This window comes from Scyliorhinus torazame, chromosome 7, assembly GCF_047496885.1.
Source record: "Scyliorhinus torazame isolate Kashiwa2021f chromosome 7, sScyTor2.1, whole genome shotgun sequence".
Classification (NCBI taxonomy): Eukaryota; Metazoa; Chordata; class Chondrichthyes; order Carcharhiniformes; family Scyliorhinidae; genus Scyliorhinus; species Scyliorhinus torazame.
The window spans coordinates 295,219,920-295,241,478 of record NC_092713.1 but is presented as its reverse complement, the minus strand read 5'-3'; the positions used below and the strand labels follow the sequence as shown (position 1 = coordinate 295,241,478).

Here is a 21,559-nt window from a genome sequence, read left to right as displayed (position 1 = left end):
GCAGATCGGGCGGCAACTGTGGGGAGAGAGAAACAGAGTTAATTCTTTACGTCAATGGCCTTTTGTCAGAGCCCTAACATTAGTTGTCTGGGTTATAGACTCAGTAAAACTCATAAATAAATGATCAGAGTTTGGGTGCTTTTGACATTATGTTTGAAACTGCAAAATTAGTAAAATAGAATAATCATTACTTAACTATAAAACAAAACTGCACATGTTCCCAAACTAGAACACTAAACATTCACTAATGCTCCACTTCAGCTGGAATTATGCCCCAGACTCTACAAAATGGGTTTGAAATGAAATGAAAATCGCTTATTGTCACAAGTAGGCTTCAAATGAAGTTACTGTGAAAAGCCCCTAGTCGCCACATTCCGGCGCCTGTTCAGGGAGGCTGTTACGGGAATACTGTGACATCACACCATAGCAATAAGACCCAATGAGATCATTGGAATGTAGGCAGTTTTACTGGTAATATTTTAAGAAACTTCGCCACGATTAATAAAACCTTATACTTGTCCTCAGAAAATAAAAATGGACTTGCATTTTCAAAATCTTAATGAGAATTCTGGTTGGAGAATATCTTTATAACATGCTCAAAATGCTCACAAGAAAAAACCCGTATGACTACCACTGAGCGAAACATCGAATGGCTAACAAGACATGGGAACTTTGAGAATAGAAAGCTTAATAACACCAGCACACGCAGTTCCATAGTTAATATGTACAACAGACAGGCCAGAAAGATGATAATAAGCAAGTCTGCCTACCAGAGGGATGGCTATATGAGTATAAAACTAAGCCAAGGTAAGCTGGACAAGAGTACAAAGTGCTGGAAATGCACAGCAGGTGCATTTACATTCTGGAGAGAAAAGATGAGAAACCAGTTGATCTGCAGCAAACTCTCATCAGCCAATTCTGATGAAGGGTCAAAATTGAAACACATATTTCATCTTTTTTTCACCACAGATGTTAAAAGACCTGCTGTGTGTATTTCAGCCTTGTTTTTTGCCATGAAATTTGAGTTTGTTTGCTTTTGTAGATTTTCTACATTTAAAATATTCTTCTTGGTGTCAGTTACAAACCACGGACGTTAGCTGGAGCTTCTTCACATTGGGTCAGTGTGCATAAATGCGATAGCATTTTTAAACTTAGCAGTGCAGTATCATGTCCTACTACCATTCAAGAATTGAACCGGACCTCATTCAACATACTTCAATTGGTGAATTTTATACTCACTGACAAAAACCAAGCAACTGACCAGCTGAAACAAAAAATAGTTAGCACATTGACACATCAGTGCAGTTGGTTATAGCTCCTTTGTGAACTTTACTTTTTTTTTTTGGAATGGTTTTCTTTTTTTTTTTTTTTAAGATGACTAATTTTATTTTTTTTTAATAATTTTTTTTTAAAGTTTTTCCATTTTAATTCATTCTTTTAAATTTTTTCCATTTTAATCATTCTTTTGAAAGTTTTCCATCTTTTTTCCCCTCTATATCCATGTATAATTTTTTTTTTTTTAATGTATCATATTGCAAACCATTCCATTGCAAGACTTTATTTCAAAGGTGAACATGCCTCTATTAGAAATTCAGATACAATCAGTAAAACAGAAATAAAGACATAAATTCAAACGTATAAACTGTTACAAATTCAGCAACAATATCACCCAATGAAGTAACATTTTACTGAAAAGTGCAAGAAACTTGCACCGAATTCACATTTTAGCATAAACAACCTAAAAAATACATTGATGTTCTACATGTCCACAATTCTGAATAAACTCTATTATACAAGTATTTACTTACAAAAGAAAAAGATCATAGAATATCAGACTGTTCTTCCCCACAAAAAAAATCTACAATAGCAATTTTTAAACAGCTTCAAACAGCTGCAATGAGTTTCCTTTCACACAATGCATTTTTTTTGTTGAATCCATCTAGATATTTGCCTTGAAGATCACATGGCAATGACCTCCTCAAACTATAGTTCCACTCTATCCCTCCTCCTTCTTCATGATGGCAAATGCTGTATATACTAATTAAAGAGACACAAGTAAAGTGTAGCCTTCCCTTTATCACGATTTTCCAACTGCTTTCTAATTAAATGACGCAGGGCTTTAAACAGAACAAAGCAAAAGATCTAACAGGAATAACAGGGGAGCAGAGAGGGTGCAAGGAGATAAAACAAAAATACGATGAACAAAAAAGGTTGTAGGAATCCTTCAGCATAGTTGACAAACAAAAAGGACAAACTCAACTAACAAGACTACTCACAGGTTTTAATGTGCCGAAGGGCTAAAACAGAGATCAATCCCAGAAGGCTCAGCTTTAACTCCAGGTTTCTAGCTAAGCTTTTTATGAAAGTTACATGGAAATTACTTGCTGTTTGCTTGAATTGCGCAAAATGTGAGAAATGAATAGTGTAGGTAAGGTGACATCCGGTATGGTAGATACCTGGCAGTAATTATAAAGCACTGGCTCAAGGGGCTCAGATGACACTGCAAATCATAAAAACTTACAATCAAGCAATCCCTCTCATCTCTTATTTTAAATGAACAATTTTGTGATACCAAAAATAAATTCCAATCTTGAAAATGCTTTCCGGTATCTTCCACTCTGGGAAGAGGGAGGGAAAGGAGGTTGAATCAATTTCTGGTTACTTACAACAGCAGTGCCTTATTATTTATGCCAATTACATTTTCAAAATATAGAGCAGCAACCGTGAACATCTTACGGGCAGTTGTGCAAGGTGCTGCAACATTCATGAATGGATATTCTTGAGGATTCCATTAACCGACCATCACAACGGTTAGCTGATATCAGGATAAAGTAGTTGTATTTTGCAGTGATTTGGAGAGTCACTTTGTTCATATATATCAGATGTGGATTGTGGTAGAACAGAGTGTGATGGTAACTGGGTTATATTTTATCACAAGATGGCACTGTTTCCAGTTCTTCACATCTAACAATTTTATCTTCTGAAATAGTCATCAAAACTAATGCTCAAATATTTCAGGCAACAGTCACTTTTTCCTTTTATAAAAAAGAACCGCAGAACATAGATGTTAAAAATTTACAATTATAAAGATGCCAAAAGATATTAACCCACAACAGTTCAGAATTGAAATCTCCCACAATTTATGACTTTCAGCTGGGTCAAGGTACAAATGGTCTAATTAAGCCTTTTTAAAACATTAAACATCAAAAAAGGCAACTGCAAATGGTCACCCTATATACAACCAAATCTTTTTCAACAACTATATTTGACCGGTTTATTTTTCCTTTTACATATGCAGTAGGCTTTCTTGATGTTTCATTTAAAGCTGCATTTCCGCACAAATTGAAAAAGATTAGCATGAAGTTAAATGTGAACTTAAGTATATATTTATTTAAGAACATTTAAATCTTGAAGTGTTTTACATTTGCACTGTAGTATTTCTGTTTAGTGAATATATTTTGTAGTATGCAGCTTTTTGCCTTCAGCGGACATATCATTAGGTCTGCAGAGGTTCTGTATTAAACTTTGCGACTGTTGTTATTTTTATAGCCTATCAAATAGTAGCAAAATTAGAACAGCCTATAAGTTACTCTCCCGCAAGTAAAAATATACTCAAAATTGTGCCACCGAAATTAATATTTTACTCTGGACTATCAATACCTGAATCTTGACTTGGAGGCAAACAGGTTATTTAGGCAAAAAACAAAAGGAATGCATTACAGTATATGTTGACCGGATGCTACTTGATTCATCTGCATGAAGATTACAATTATTAGCTCAGCCATTGCGAATGAAGTACTCCACATAATAGAAAATGACTCTTAACAGAATATACAAAGTCATTCTATATGTCAAGTTGTTCACAGCAATTAAATTTCAAATGCTTGCCAAGATATGTTAAGCAAGGAAATAACTGTACTTTCTTTCCCTCCATACAAATTTCTGCCCTTGGCTGATGTCTAAACACCTACACTTTCCAGTATGAGTCACAGGATAGCAAATAGGATCGGTGAAGAGACTTCTTGATAAAGAGTTTCTTCTGTTTATAAAATATTTAAAGGAGCAATCTTTTCTATAAATGACAAAAGAATTGCCGTTATAGCATCTATACTGTCAGTTATAAGCAAAGCTTATATTTTTATATTTCAATCATTTCTTTAACACTTTAAAAGAGCAATCTTGCTCTTTTACAAGAACTAATGTCTTAAGTTGAGGAAAAAAGAGCTGAAGTTGAATGCACAACTCCATTGAGGTACAAATCACTATTCAGCACATCATTAGTGATATCAAACGTGATGCGCTTGTAATATTTAAGAGTGCTAGGATGATAGCAGAGTAAAACAAACAGAATAAAAATATATCAATAACATATAGCCAACAGAAACTATTGGAAACTCAAGCAATAAGAGTATGTAGAAATTACCATCATAAAAAAGTGGTTTCAATAAATAGAAAATCACTAAAAGATGTTTAGTATTGAAATTTTGATTAGTCGGGCATTGCAGCTTTAAATGCATTTGGCTTTTGTAAACATTTACCATTCATATACCTTATTTTCAAGGATTACTGTATTCTATCCAACTAAATTTTGTATTGGTTAACATCGGTCATCTTGGTTCTACAGTATCTTTTTTGCTTACCAGAAGGTCACTATCTGGCCCAACAAAACTACTGAGGAAAACAATAGAACTCTTTAGGTTTACATTACATTGAATGCCCTCATTAATATATCAATCACTCTATTGCCCTTCAAAATGGAATATATATATATATATATATATATATATATATATGTATGTGTATATATATATATATATATATATATATATATATAAAATATATTTATTAGAACTCAATACTTTCTATAAATTCTCTCCTTGCACGGTGCATTCTGGTGTTTTAATCTTTTTTAAAAGGAGAAAAAGAGACCTCTATCAAAAATTTACTTACAGGCTTTAATGTTCTTTCTTTTCATCAAAAAAAAAAGGCAAAGTATATACACGATTTTAATATACATTCATACAAGAACCTCTGCTACAAGCAGAATGTACATCTGGTTATTCCCTATCTTCCCCTATTTTTTTCCTGAAACATTCTGTGATTTTCCTCCATTGGGGCATGTATCCTAAAAGCATTGAAAGCAAAATACTAAGCTTTTTGTAATTTTCACAAAAATGTCGCGAACCCATTTTTTTTCCTTAAATACAATAAAAATGTTTCTGTAAAATTAGTAAATATATTTAAACACAAAAAATGCACAAAAGTTCATGACGATAGAGTGAAAGTTCTAAATCCCATCATCGTCTCCAGGAGCGAGATTCATCATCTTCTTCTTCATCATCGTCATCTTCACGAAAGAAAGGATCCACAGGTTCTGATGCCTTGGGGAGGGCAAGAAAAAGAATGCTTAATGGCACAAGTTTGTGGACAGCTAAACGTTAAAACCACCCAACAAGCAATCCAGATCTGATGCAAAATGGCTGGTGGGATAGTGAACACTTCTAACTAAAGCTATAAATTATAAATAATCCATAATCTACCACTTTGTCCAGATGCAAACAAAGCAATGTAGGCAAAGTTGGGACAATACTAGATGTTTAGCATTATGAAGGAATGGAATAGAACAAATTGTTTCTGGTCGAGGTGCCTGGAAATGGGGGAGATGGCGAGGGGGAGGGGGCACAGATAAAAGATTAAATGTGAGATTTAGAACAGAGAGCTAGTGAAACTGTTGGGATGAATTCAGATCGGTCAGTTGAGATATTGAGAACATGGCAGGAACATGGGATCAGGGCTACCGCCAGGGTGGAGGTCAAGTATCACCACAGCGAGGTTGGGTAGAATGGCTGCTTCAATTCTTTAATTTTGATGCAATTCTACATATTAGGCAACTCGAGTCTGAAGATAATAAGCCGATCAAATCTGTTGGAAAGTCAATAGAACATTTTGATTCCATGATTACATAGTAACAGAAATCTAATTGGAAATATTGTTCAGTACTCTGATAGAATATTTACAGCACACAAGCTAGCCATTCGGTCCATCATGGCTGTTCCGGCCCTCTGCCACTCCCCTAGCCCCACTCCCTCGCCCTTCAGATACTTTTTTCCTCAAAACAATTATTAAATTCTTTTGAAGGTATCAACTGAATTTGCCTCAACGACACTCCCGGTCAGTACATTCCAGATCCCAACCATCCGCTCTGTTACAAAGTAAATCAATCTTTTCCTCACGTTGCGTTGCTTTTTTACCTCTGGTTCTCGATCCTTCCACTAATGGGAACCGTTTCTGTCTATTCTGTCCAGAACACTCATGATTTTAAACACTTCTTTTAAAAAAAAATTTTAAATGTTAAAAGAGTACCCAATTCATTTTTTCCAATTAAAGGGCAATTTAGCGTGGCCAATCCATCCTCCCTGCACATCTTTTGGGTTGTGGTGGCGAAAGCCACGCAAATACGGGGAGAATGTGCAAACTCGACACGAACAATGACCCAGAGCTGGGATCGAACCTGGGACCTCGGTGCCGTGAGGCAGCAGCGCTAACCACTAAGCCATCATGCTGCCCTTCAAACATTTCTATCAAATATCGTCTGAATCTTCTTTTCTCCAAGAACATCCCCAGCGCCTCAAATCCAAGTAATTGATATTTCTTATCCTTGAAACCATTCTTATGAAACTTCTCTGCGCACTCTCCAATACCTTCCCATTCTTCCTATCCAATATCTTCCCATTCTTCCTAAAGTGCGCAGAATTAGATACATCATGCCATTTGTGTTTTACACAGGTTCTTTATAACTTCATTTTGTACTCTTTATGCCCCAATTTATAAAGCCCGGGATGCCTTATGCTTTATTAACCGTGTTCTTAATCTGTCCTGTCACCTTCAATGATTTGTGCACGTATACTCCTCTGCTCCCACAAAATTATTATATAATGCAGGAATCCAACTTTGGAATTGTATACTTTAAACTTATCTGCCTCCTTCATTCTTACTACAAAAATGAATCACTTCACACTTCTCTGCAGTAAATATTATCTGCCACTTGCCCGCACAAGTTTGTCCATGACTTCTTTTTTCAAAAAAATTATTTATTTATTTATGTTTTTAAATTGAGTGCCCAATTCATTTTTTCCAAATGAAAAAATGAAAATGAAAATCGCTTATTGTCACAAGTAGGCTTCAAATTAAGTTACTGGGAAAAGCCCCTAGTCGCCACATTCCGGCGCCTGTTCGGGGAGGCTGGTACGGGAATAAGGGGCAATTTAGTGTGGCCAATCCACCTAGCCTGCACATCTTTGGGTTGTGGGGGCGAAACCCACGCAAACACGGGGAGAATGTGCAAACTCCACACGGACAGTGACCCAGAGCCGGGATCGAACCTGGGACCTCGGCGCGGTGAGGCAGCAGGGCTAACCCACTGCACCACCGTGCTACCCCTGTCGATGTCTTCTTGAAGATTATCAGGACCATCCTCACGGTTCATCCTTCTACGTTGTGTGTCATCCGCAGAACGTGAAATTGTGCCGTGTGCTCAAATCCAGGTCAATAATATTTATCAAGAAAAGCATTACTCCCAATACCAACCCCTACTATACACCTGTGTGCGGAAAGTAGTCATTTACCATGCCTGTTTCCTGTTACTCAGTCAATATGCTGTCCTTTTATTCCATGGGTTTCAACTTTGCCGATGTGGCATTTTATCAAATGCCTTTTGGATGTTCTTGTATACCACATCAAATTCAACACCCTCATCAACCCTCGCTGCTACCTCATCAAAAAACTCAAATAGGTTGGTCTATCACAATTTCTTCTTAACTATTCAATGCGGTTTTCCTTAATTAATCCACATTTGTCGAAGTAACCATTAATTTTGCCCTGAATTGTCATTGTTAAAAGCTTTTCCACCACTGAAGTTAAACTGACTGACTGGCCTGTCATTGTGGAACTTGCCCGTACACCATATTTTTGAACAAGGGTGCAACATTTGCAGATCTCTAATCCTCTAACCCCTGCATTCAAAAGGGATTGGAAGATTATGGCCAGTGCCTCCACAATTTCCTCCCTTATGCACCTCATTATCCTCAAATGCATCTCATCAGTTCCTGGTGATTTATCAAATTTAAAGTACAGCCAGCCATCTAATAACTCCAATTTTTTTGAAAACAAGTCAAAAAACTGATGCAGGAAGTAAATTATCTGATGTTGTCGTGATAACCAAAAGAAACAAAATTGGAGTGTTAAAATGAGAAGAGTCCAATTGGACTCAAAACGTTAATTCTGTTTCCCTCTGCACAGATGCGGTCAGACCCGAGTTTTTCCAGATATTTCTGTTTTTATTGGAGATTTAAAATGTTTGTGATCCAATAAAAACAAAATGTTGAGTTGGTCTGCAAATCCATAACTTTTATTTTGAAAATTTTGAATTGAATTTTTATCTTGTGTCTTACCCCAAAAGGCAACTGCAGGAGCATCCAAACTATTTTTATTTAGGTTGCAAATATAGAGGCCAGTTGTAAAGTGTAACTGTTTCCATTAATTCATATATATCTCAAGTTGCTGATGCTACCAGATTGAGGTTATTCTGGTTTAGAATTTATTTCCTATGAACACTTTCTAACCTTTAAAGTTCTACAAACTGCCAATTGGACACATTAGCAAATAGGAAATATAAATACAAGAGGGCAGCATCGTCAGGGGTTCGACAACTGAAATATCATACAACATGGAAACCGTGGGGTCCAAGATACTACTAATCTATACAGATCAAAAGGTCCCAGTCATGCTCTTTGGTGAGACAGCTACACTCAGAACAACGGCTGATAATCTGCAGAAATCTGATGAAAGGTAGCAAACCCTAACTCTCTTTTTCTCTCCACAGATGCGGACTGACCTGCTGACTATTTTCAGCATTTCCAGTTTTTTTTTTAAATTAACATTCATTGTTCAGATCCGCATTTTAACAATAGACATTTGGGACAGCAAAGTGTGACTGCTGCTGCTCATCGATCATGCTCAGCAAAGAACAGTGCTTTCAGCAGAAGGCAGGAGAGAACTGGCAAAAAGAATCTCACCAGGGAATCATTGTCTTATGATTGACAGGGAATCAAATGGAAGGAGATGCTTGGGGACTGACAGGGGATATATTGTCAAAAGAATAAAGGTCACATTGTATGTACATGTCATAAATATAACTAAGGCCTCATAATCAGTGCAAGCATTATTATCCAGTGCCAGGGTTCAAATTTTAAATAAAGTAGAAAATTATGATTTGGTGATTATAATTATATAGCATATATTGCTACGGTAAGACTTGGGCATTGATTTTTTATAAAGAGCCAAACCAATTGTATCTGCGAGCCTTTATCAGCTTTGTGCATATTTTTCATGAAGAAAATGGAATTCTAGAACTTCAAAAAAAAATTATTTGGCCAGCATTTATTACCCATCCCTGAGGACATGCAAGAGTCAACCACATTGCTGTGGATCTGGAGTCACATGTATGCCAAACCAGGTAAGGATGACAGATTTCCTTTCCAAAAGGATATTAGTGAACAGATGAGTTTTACGACAATTGACAATGGTTTAATTGTCACCATTAGGCTTTTTAATTCCAGATATTTATTGAATTCAAATTCCACCATCTGCCCTGGTGAGATACAAATCCAGGTTTCCAGAGCATTACCCTGGGTCTCTGGATTACTCGTCCAGTGACAATACCACTGAACCACTGCCTCCCCTAAACAATTGTACAATTATCCATTTCTCTCCAATCATGACTCTTACATGTTTGAAATTAATATTTTCGATTCTGGCTGCTGATTTCAAACATCACACAAGATGGAGCTTTGTAAGTCATTTTCTTCTGGGAGCTTAGCACCTCCCATTAACCACTTCCACATTTCCTGCGGGTTCCATTAGCTGCTTTATTTCTCAAAATGTTTTCTTAGATTTTGTGCATTCTTAACTCGCATAGATATTTTAACAGGACGCAAAGAATGCAATGGAAACCACATTCATGAATAAACACGGGCAATTTCAGGTCTTTTCAACACAGCCTTCATTTCATAAGTGTATCTCACTCACTTTCTCATCCAATTGTTACTGGCCTCAAGTGACATTCACCAATCCTAAATCTCCAGACACTATTACCACCGACAAGGTACACGTCTGAGAGCCCTCTATCACTTGAGTCACAACAGATCGGATGGCACAGAAACTCCAGAGACACCCTTTTCCAACCCCTTTAAATGGTCTGGTGGGCTCTGGCACCACTTCAACTATGACAATAGGTAATGTACAATCTACAATCCCTTGCTCTTCTTGTCTTCGGTGTTCCATCCTTTCCAATTGAATGACTTACAGAGCAACAGTCTATCCTCTTATTCAAAGAGACCTGCTATGAAGATTGCAAAACAGAAAAGTGTTCCATTTAAAGAGAGCCGAGCTTGCTTTCTCTTTGCACAAACATCAATGTTCTGAACTGCCAAACAGAAAAACAGGTTGACCACGCTCCTCTGCCATTAGCTTTTTATTTACCCTTTACTTGGCACCCGAGGTCATATGGGCTTTTCTGGAACCTATTGATGTCATAATCAGGAAACAAATGAATCCCTTACCTGACCACTTTGTTCTTAAAAGAACATCGCACAAAATAAAATACAGGTTTTCCCAACACATGGGTCAAAAGTTTTTCAAAAAAACTTACGGCAACAATGTTTGACTCAGTATTTTGAAGCAAACCTTTGAAGCTTCCTTTGAAGCAAGGAAGAGATAGCGAGGCACCTGGATGGAAATTTTCCCATTGGGCAGACGCAGCATGGGTTCATAAAGGGAGGTCGTGCCTAACTAATTTAGTGGAATTTTCTGAGGACATTAACAGTGCGGTAGATAACGGGGAGCCAATGGATGTGGTATATCGGGATTTCCAGAAAGCCTTTGACAAGGTGCCACACAAAAGGTTGTTGCATAAGATAAAGATGCATGGCATTAAGGGGAAAATAGTAGCATGGATAGAGGATTGGTTAATTAATAGAAAGCAAAGAGTGCGGATTAATGGGTGTTTCTCTGGTTGGCAATCAGTAGCTAGTGGTGTCCCTCAGGGATCAGTGTTGGGCCCACAACTGTTCACAATTTACATAGATGATTTGGAGTTGGGGACCAAGGGCAATGTGTCCAAGTTTGCAGACGACACTAAGATAAGTGGAAAAGCAAAAAGTGCAGAGGATACTGGAAGTCTGCAGAGGGATTTGGATAGGTTAAGTGAATGGGCTAGGGTCTGGCAGATGGAATACAATGTTGACAAATGTGAGGTTATCCATTTTGGTAGGAATAACAGCAAAAGGGATTATTATTTAAATGATAAAATATTAAAACATGCTGCTGTGCAGAGAGACCTGGGTGTGCTGGTGCATGAGTCGCAAAAAGTTGGTTTTCAGGTGCAACAGGTGATTAAGAAGGCAAATGGAATTTTGTCCTTCATTGCTTAGAGGGATGGAGTTTAAGACTAGGGAGGTTCTGCTGCAATTGTATAAGGTGTTAGTGAGGCCACACCTGGAGTAGTGTGTTAAGTTTTGGTCTCCTTACTTGAGAAAGGATGTACTGGCACTGGAGGGTGTGCAGAGGAGATTCACTAGGTTAATCCCAGAGCTGAAGGGGTTGGATTACGAGGAGAGGTTGAGTAGACTGGGACTGTACTCGTTGGAATTTAGAAGGATGAGGGGGGATCTTATAGAAACATATAAGATTATGAAAGGAATAGATAGGATAGGTGCGGGCAGGTTGTTTCCACTGGCGGGTGAAAGCAGAACTAGGGGGCATAGCCTCAAAATAAGGGGAAGTAGATTTAGGATTGAGTTTAGGAGGAACTTCTTCACCCAAAGGGTTGTGAATCTATGGAATTCCTTGCCCAGTGAAGCAGTAGAGGCTCCTTCATTAAATGTTTTTAAGATAAAGATAGGTAGTTTTTTGAAGAATAAAGGGATTAAGGGTTATGGTGTTCGGGCCGGAAAGTGGAGCTGAGTCCACAAAAGATCAACCATGATCTCATTGAATGGTGGAGCAGGCTCGAGGGGCCAGATGGCCTACTCCTGGCTCCTAGTTCTTATGTAAACCAGTGAGGTCAATTATTTATATGGAGAGAGAGGTGTTCAATTTCCTGCAATTGACTTCCAAGAAATAGAATACAAAAGAAGATAAAAATGAACTCATGAAACAAGTTATAACTATGGCAAAAGCCATTTGTAAGTTGTCTCATTTATTTAACCACTGGTTCACGAGTCGAAAATTGGCATACAGCTTTTCCCCAATGCCAAATTCAGAGATACAATTTAGAAGTGCAAAGACTTGCTACTAAAATAATGCATCATGTCTGTCTGTACCCAGGAGAGCTGTGCAGACCACAAAGCAATGGTCTAACAAAATACAAATCAACAACCCGTAACAATTTGGGGATTGTCAGGATTTCAGTTATGTAATGATCTAAATGAGTCCCTGTGAGTAGATATTATGGCAGATGACCAAAAGTCTGGTCAAAGTGCTTTTAATCTGGCCAAAGCTTTTAGGCAACATGTCACAGGAGGAAGCAGAAGAGAGATAAAGAGGTTAGGGAAGGAATCACAAAACTTAAGGCTTGGCATCTGAGACAATGTCGCCAATGGTGCAGCAATTAAAATTGGGGATGCTCAATAGTCCTGGATTGAAGATATCCAGATATTGAAGAGTTATAGGGCTTGAGGAGATCACAGAGATAAGACAGGGTGAGGCCATGGTGGAGTCTAAAAACAAGAATGAGAACTTAAAAACTAAGGCCTTGCTTATCTCGGAACCAATGTAGCTGAGTGGGCACAGCAGGTGAACAGGGCTTGCTGCAAGTTAGGACATGGGTAGCAGAGGTTTAGATGCTCTCAGGTTTAATGAAGCCAGCCAAGATTGTGTTGGCATTGTCAAGTCTAATAATAAAAATAATAATAATAACTTATTGTCACAAGTAGGCTTCAATGAAGTTACTGTGAAAAGCCCCTAGTCGGCACACTCCGGCGCCTGTTCGGGGAGGCCGGTACGGGAATTGAACCCGCGCTGCTGGCATTGCTCTGCATTACAAGCCAGCTGTTTAGCCCACTATGCTAAACTGGCCCCCTGGAGATAACAAAGGCAAGAGTAAGAATTTCAGCAGCAGATAAGCTTAGGCAAGGACAACCTCCTTCATCAGGCAAGAGATACAAAAGTCTGAGAACATGCACTAACGGGTTCAAAAACAGCTTCTTCCCTGCTGTCACCAGACTCCTGAATGACCCTTTTTGGACTGAACCGAGCTCACCACACGTCTTATCTACTTAGTTGTACTACACTCCATATGCTTCACCCGATGTCTGTGTACTGTGTATACGATAAACACATTGTGTGTTTATTGTATGTCCTATGTTTTTTTACGTATGAAACGATCTGTCCGGACTGTACGCAGAACAATTACTTTTCATTGGACCTCGGTACACATGACAATAAATCAAATCAAGGTCAAGTATAACAAGATTCAATCTCAGACAGTTGTCAGGGAGAGGGATGATGTCAGTGGCTGGAGAATGCAGTTTGTGGCAGGGACCAAAGACAATGGACTTAATTTTCCGCCTTCAGGATTCTCTGTTTTGCCGGCAGCCGGGGGGTTTCCCGATGGCGTGGGGCTGCCCCACAATGGGAAACCCCATTGACCAACCGACGAAACGGAGAATCCCGACGGCGTGCGGGATGGAGAAACCCACCCAATTACTTTGGTTGAATATTTAGTTGGAAGACAGTTTGAAACTTACACAGAATGCAATCTGTGATTTTGATAAGAGCTGTTTCAGTACTGAAACCCAATTCCATCCTCTTGAGCAGAAACCTGATTGGAGGGATTGAAACATGGAGTTTTGGTTAAAATATACATGATTTTGGAGACAGCATGTTCAAGAATTTGGAGTTGGAGTGGCAGTTTACCAAAAAGGAAGAGTTGAGCTTTTTTTCTAGCGGGGAGAGATGATGGCACATTTGTTGGGGAGGGACATTACCTGCATAGAGATATTAATTAACAATAAGAGCTAGGAAGTTCCGTGATCAGCCAGTTACTCAAAGATAAGGGCCCCAACTTACCAATTGTTTAAATAACAGCAAATGTAACGTTGAGTTGCTGACAGAAATTTAGGTGGGTGAATAGCCTCCTTCTGCACTGTATGTTCTATGTTAATTACTTTGCCTCAGTATTTAAAGTTGAAAAGGAGGATAACTTGCCGGAAGTCCAGAAAAAAACTAATAGTCGATAGAGGACAGGGACTTCATACAATTAATGTAAGTAGAGCATCAGTAACTAGAAAATTAATGGAACTAACGAGTGACAAATCCGCAGGATCTGACAGTTTCTATCCAAGGGTGTTAAAGAAAGTAGGGGAGCACTTTGTAGATTCCCTAACTATAATCTTTCAGAGTTCTCATATTCAGGAGCAGTGTCTCTGGATTGGTAAATTGCACACGCCACTCCACGTTTTAAGAAGGGTGAAAGGAAGAAATCAAGGAATTACAGACCAGTTAGCCCAGCATCTGTGATGGGGAAATTGCTGACTAATGTAGTGGTCAGGGGAATGTTGATGGATGTCATTTATATGGACTTCCAGAAGGCACCAAGAGACTGTTAACTAAGGTGGAAGCCCACAGAGCTAAGGGCAAATTATTGACACGGTCAGGAAATTGGTTGAGTGGCAGGCGACAGAGAGTGGAGTTTAATGAGTAATTACTCTAATTGGCAGGAGGTCATGAGTGGTGTATCACAGGGATATGTGTTGGGGACATCAATTATTCCCACTATTCATCAATGACTTGGATGATGGCATAGAAAGTCATATATTCAAATTTGTGGATGATACAATGTTAGGTGACATTGTTAAGACAGCCTAGATGAAAGCATAAAAATGCAAGGAGATATTGACAGAATGGGCAAAAGTGTGGCAGATGGAATTTAATGTAAGCAAGTGAGAGGTTATCAATTTTGGACCAAAAAGGGATAGAGCAGAGTATTTTCTAAATAGAAGGAGGTTATGGGTGGCACGGTAGCACAGTGGTTAGCACTGTTGCTTCACAGCACCAGGGACCTGGATGCGATTCCCAGCTTGGGTCACTGTCTGTGAGGAGTCAGCACGTTCTCCCAGTGTCTGCATGGGTTTCCTCCGGGTGCTCCAGTTTCCTCCCACAAGTCCCGAAAGATGTGCTGGTGAGGTGAATTGGACATTCTGAATTCTACCTCAGTGCACCTGAACAGGCGCCAGAGTGTGGCGGCTAGGGGATTTTCACAGTAGCTTAATTGCAGTGTTAATGCAAGCCTACTTGTGACACTAATAAAGATTATTATTATTAGGTGAATGTTGAAAGAGACTTCGGGTTCAGATGTATAAGTCCTTAAAATGTCAGGAACAAATGCAGAAAATAATCAAAAAGGTTACTGGAATGCTAGCCTTTATAGCTAGAGAATTGGACTAGGAAGACACAGCTATACAAATCCCTGGTTAGACCCCACTTGGAGTACGGTGAGCAGTGCTGGACATCACATCTTAGGAAGGATATTTTGGCCTTGGAGGAAGTGCAAATGATACCTGGATTACAGGGGTTGAGTTAAGAGGAAAAAATACTCAAATCAGACCTTGTTTCGCTAGAATTTGGAAGGCTAAGGGGTGACCTGATCAAAGTATCCAAGATATTAACAGGTAAAGACAGGGTAGGTAAAGATAAACTATTTCCACTGGTTAGAGATTCTAAAAGTAGGGGGCAGTGTCAAAAAATTAGGACTAGACTGTTCTGGAAAGATGTTAGGAAGAACTTCTGCATTCAAAAAGGCGGTAGAGGTTTTGAACTCTCTCTCACAAACAGCAATTGATGCTAGATCAGTTGTTGATTTTAAATCTGAAATAGGTTTTTAAGCAACGGTATTGATGGATTATGGGCCAAAGGCAGGTATTTTGAGTTAGGTCACAGATCAGCCATGATCTCATTGAATGGCAGGACAGGCTCGAGGGGGTGAATGGCTTACTCCTTTTCCTATTTTTCTATGCAATTAATTGTAAATAGTCAAGACCTAACAATGATGCTTGTGGTATTCCAGTAGCTACAACCTGCCAAGTCAAAAATGGCCCAATTATTTCTACACTATTTTCTGTACATAACCAATTCTCTTTCCATGCTAATAAATTACATTCAATGCCATGGACCCTAGTGTTGCACCTTTTCAAATGCTCCTGGAAAATCTAAAACATGACCGCTTATGTTCCATGCAAGTTACAACCTCAAAACACTTTCCCTATAAGTCGGTGTTGCATTGTTTTTCTATAGGCCCTGTTACATTACTAATAACGGATTCTTCACCACTACTGATGTCAGTCTAACTGCCCTTCTGGATGTTTTCTCCCTTTCTTTATTGAGTAATGGGGTCATGTGTTCTCTTACATCACTGTCTGGGCAATACTATACTCAATCTCACATTAACCTTTATGTCAATCCTTTATATTACACCTTCACCCAAGTATTTGCAAGTTATCCCACTTTACCCCATACATTATATCATTACTACTACTCCAACACCCCCCGCCCCCCCCCCCCCCCCCCATCAAATTGGAATTCATAGGTTATGGCGGTCTGGCAATCCATACCTTGTTCTCCCTCCTATTGGTGGAATGATTTCATGTTTAGCTATTATATGTTTAGCTGTTGGGCCTACCAAATAAAGTAGTGTATTAGCAGTGTACAGCTTGTGTCGTTTTACCAAAACCTGAAGCAATCCTGAATCTAAGAAATCTCTTTCTCCAAAGTCCCCAACCTTGTCTGGGCATTGGATATGTCCAGAGGATAAGTTCAAATTGATCTGGAAGAATGGATTTCTGATCCATGGCGAAAACGTTTAATTGCACGTCCAGCTTCAAGATTTTTTGAAATTCACAATACACTTCTCCACAAAGGTTTTCCCCACGCTACCAGTTTTGGCGTGTGCCCGCAATAATGGCATTCACGATCTCAGCCTTTACATTTTTTCAATAGTGGATGTCTGGATAAACTGGTTAGAATCTTCCCACTTTAGCGCAATGTCCTTAGGTCTTAGAACCATTGTGTCCCAGCTTTCGTTGTGTTTTTTAAGTTGCCTACTTAATCACAATTAATTTTTAATTATTTTTTTTTGTTTGAAGTAAGCTCGACCACCATGTGTTCAGGCACCAACTCGGGTTTGGAATTCTCGAACTGCGATTTAACAGCAATTTCTGACCACTGCAGTATTTAACTTTTTTCAGATCGAGGAATTTTACATTTTTAGCTCACCCCTGCAAGGCCTGCTGACTCTGTACAATCTGGGTATTGAAGGTCGACTTCCATGGGGTTCAATGGAGTCTTCTGCCATGAAGAATTTAGAAACCTAGAAATTTAGAAATCTTCCAGATTTCAAACCTTTCTTTGAAGCTTTTCTCTGGTAATTCTCCTCTGTGCCTTCACTTCTCGAGCTTTTCTTCAGGTCAGAATAATGCTTCGATTTCTTTTCAGTTTTCTACGATTTTAATTTTCTTCTGTAGTGTCTGTGAGGTTGAGTTATTCCATTTGCTACCACCATTTTGTAATATGTTGGATCGTTCGGTAGGGCCTATTAAAGTATTTGCGGTCTATGTAATACAACAGTAAGTTATTAACTACTGGAAATTATGTACAGTAAAAAGGTCCAAGCTAGGAGCGGTCTCCATGTTCGCTTCTACATATGGCTCTTTCCAACACTACATGACGCTGAGGTGCGGGTCATGGCTTCTCTTACATCGCTGTGTGGACAGTACTGGACTCAGTCCCACATTATGTGCCAGACCCTTATACTCCAGTCCTTGTACAAGGAATTACATGTAATCTATAGGGTCCACCAGCCTCTTTCTTGAAGTGCATGTTCAAGAACCTAACAGTGTCACAGAAGACAGCTCTGAGCAAAAGGTTGAGGGTAATTTTTCAAAGTGCTCTAAATTGCATCATCTCTTGCCAAAGATAAAGCCCCAAGTGCTGCAATAATTCTGAGACAACGGTGGCCTTATTTCTGGGTTAATCATCTTCGGTTTCCTAATCTCAAGATGGAAAGTTTATATTCTAAGAATTCTTCTAATATAAAAACCTCTTTGTAGTGTAATACATTCATGCCCACAGACAGTATGGGGTTGAAAAAGTACATCAATACAAAGCAAAACAATGCTTTCAATGTTTGACTTAAACTACTGCACTTTAAAACATCCTAACCGGTGTACTTCAACGGTAATACAAATTTTCACACATTTCCTGGTATAAAATGCCACTTTTATTCATTTACCGTGCTGCTAACTTCCCAGGTCTCTGAATTAGAAAGTCCACCTTTCTACATAACTTGATTAAACAAATACATTTTACTTTTAATACCTTTGTTCATAAATATAAACAAATGTGCTCCTATGATGACAACAAACCTCTTCACACAGTACATCTAATAATTTGTGGACCCAACCATCATGATTAGAGGCAAAAGCATCCCTTGTCCGGTGGCAGGCAATTTTGCCACCTGTTGCAATCCCAGTTGGTGTTATAAGGTCCCAGATTGGAACCCTGGCTCAGAAGACCAAAACGTTTCATTTTAAGAAAACATGGGACAGTTACAGGATTGCCATATGGTTTTTAACGATAAGAAAAAATATATATTAAACATAAAAAGTTTGAGTATTATCTTCACAAATGTATACAGATTTCAAGGATAACACCCCACTCTGAAACCAAATGGAATTGGATTGGATTTGTTGATTGTCACATGTACCGAGGTACAGTGAAAAGTACTTTTCTGCAAACAGCACAACAGATCATTAAGTACATGGGAAGAAAAGGGAATAAAAGAAAATACATAATAGGGCAACACAACATATACAATGTAACTACATAAGCACCGGCATCGGATGAAGCATACAGGGTGTAGTGTTAATGAGGTCAGTCCATAAGAGGATCATTTAGGAGTCTGGTAACAGCGGGGAAGAAGCTGTTTTTGAGTCTGTTTGTGCGTGTATCTCCTGCCCGATGGAAGAAGTTGGAAGAGTGAGGAAGCCGGGTGGGAGGGGGCTTTGATTATGCTGCCCACTTTCCCCACGCAGCAGGAGGTGTAAATGGAGTTAATGGATGGGAGGCAGGTTCGTGTGATGGACTGGGCTGTGACTCTCTGAAGTTTCTTGCGGTCCTGGGCCGAGCAGTTGCCATACCAGGCTGTGATGCAGCCAGATAGGATGCTTTCTATGATGCATCTGTAAAAGTTGGTACGGGTTAGTGTGGACATGCCGACTTTCCTTTGTTTCCGGAGGACGTATAGGCGCTGTTGTGCTTTCTTGCCACTGAATATGCCATTCAATCGTTCTTCCATGGATTTCTCCTCAAATTTCCCCAGATGATTGGCACGAGTGTTTCCAAACTCCACTCTCAGAAAGACACTCTTAAAATCTTCATTTAAACAATGCTTTCTATCAGCTATTTTCATCAAGAACCCACCTCCAGGTTTTCTAACTATCCTTTCAGGATTCCTGTGTCTTGAATGCTTTCACACAAACTAGGAGATCCAGCCACTGACAACTTTCAACTAACGTCTCACTGTACTAAGATCTGAAGTGGTCTTAAGACTCACAAACCTTAAGACCACTTCAGATATCTTTCTGGGTTCTCACTAGCCAACTCCTTCTTAGCTCTGTCCATCTTCACTGGACAGTACACTGTTCTGGATTCAGTTTTGGCTGTTGTTTTAACTTTAGACTTCCTGGAAATGGCTCTTCATTTCTCCAGTTCTTTAACTAATTGTTCTTTCGATTTCTGCAGTTGCTCAATTGTATGGCTTTTCTTCTAGCAGCTCATGGAGATGTACCATTTCTCCCCACAAAGCTCCTCCTCTGGCTTCCAGTTAAAAACTCAAAATTCTACCTAAAGGTGCCCCTGGTTGGTAGGCAAGATCTCTTTCCTTCTCCAAGCTTTTATTTACTTTTCACACTGTAAATCTCTCCAAGCACAACAGAAACACGATTTGAACTGATCAAAACCTCCCTACATGCATTTAATATGAATCTACCCTTTCCTACACACCACTAAAGTAAACCTATAACTTATTTCTCATATTTAATACAAATTTGGTTAATCTAAAACATGTTTCATTAGGTTGCTGGTAAATAAAACAAGAAAGACTTGCCTTATTAAAGTGCTTTTCACAACCGACAAATATTTTGAGTCAAGGAAATACAGTACTCATGAAATGTAGTTACTGTTGTAACGTAGGAATATGATAGCCAGTTTGCCCACAACAACCCAACCTCCCATAAAAAGCAAGTGACAATGACCCCACAAACTGCTCTTCATGATGTTGTTTGAGGGATAAATATTGGGGATAACTGCTTTATTCTTCTTCAAAATAATATCATGGTATCTTTTATGTCCACCCAAGGGAGCAGATGGAGTCTTGGTCTACCCTCCCATCTGAAAAACACCACGTCCAACAGTTCAACACTCCCTTATACGTCACTGGAGTGTCAGCCTTGATTTTTATGTTCAAATTCCAGAGTGGGACTTTGAACCCAGAATCTTGTGACTCAAAAGGCTAGAGTGCCGCCAACTGAACAAAGGCTGACAATAAATGTGCCACAGAAAACAGCTTTTCGACTTTGTAAATACAACTTTAATCAAGATAAATCTCACTGAACTGTTTAAGCCCAACCATGACATACACTTCCACCACAATAATGAAATAATCTGGCACACAATCCGAACAAGGGTTAACCTAATTGAATTGGTAGAGCATCTTTTTTTGAAGGGGACAGTCTCCATGAAACTCGAGGTGTTCATTTAAATTATTCAACTGCAGACAATACACTCCAACTCAAAATAAAATGCTGAATGGAATGCCAGTTACAAGATGACACATGTAGCATGCTAAGGAAAAAGAAGCTGTGGATATTGAAACACTACTTATTGGAAATATATTATCCAGATATGGGAGCCACACAAATTGGCATGTAATGCCTCCAGAGAAGTATTGCAATGGTTGTGAATGAATTACCTACAAGACTTGGGTTGAAGAACTCGCCGAAAGAAAAAAGGAGAAACTGATGTATGAAAAGGTCGGTTTGTCCATATGGAAGGGTGCCCATTCACCCTTTTCTTTTTTTAAGATCTGAAAGTAATCTCCATCACCCAAAACACTTACATGTGCTGCGCCAGCTCCGTATGAACATATTCAAGTGTAAAAACATAAATGTATATAAATAATTAAGTTATGTTGATCTCAGGTTCCCACAATAAAGCCAAATACCCCCAGAAGGAAAACTGTCAAATCAAATATCTTGGCAGCATCTTTACCATACAGATATTTAAACAAAATTATTTGGTCGTCACTGTTTCATACCGCACATCCATTTCTTCAGATTGATCTATAAGTGAACAAAGTTCAAACTTTCAGATTTTGACAAGTTTTTTTTTCCAATCCCTACTTTCAAGTGCAGGCCAATACACGGATGATATTGGTCAAGTTGCTTGA

At 38.9% G+C, this 21,559-nt stretch overlaps 1 protein-coding gene across 3 annotated transcripts in view; it reads right to left on the bottom strand.

The window, feature by feature from the left end:
• Positions 1 to 1,328: 1,328 nt before the first annotated feature.
• rbm27 (RNA binding motif protein 27) overlaps positions 1,329 to 21,559 on the bottom strand; it is a 185,401-nt gene continuing 165,170 nt past the window's right edge. For all 3 annotated transcript variants that reach the window (XM_072512629.1, XM_072512627.1, XM_072512630.1), the window contains one exon: positions 1,329 to 5,381. In XM_072512629.1, coding sequence (XP_072368730.1) covers positions 5,298 to 5,381 — 84 coding nt within the window. In that variant the 3' untranslated portion in view covers positions 1,329 to 5,297. The remainder of the gene's footprint in view (positions 5,382 to 21,559) is intronic.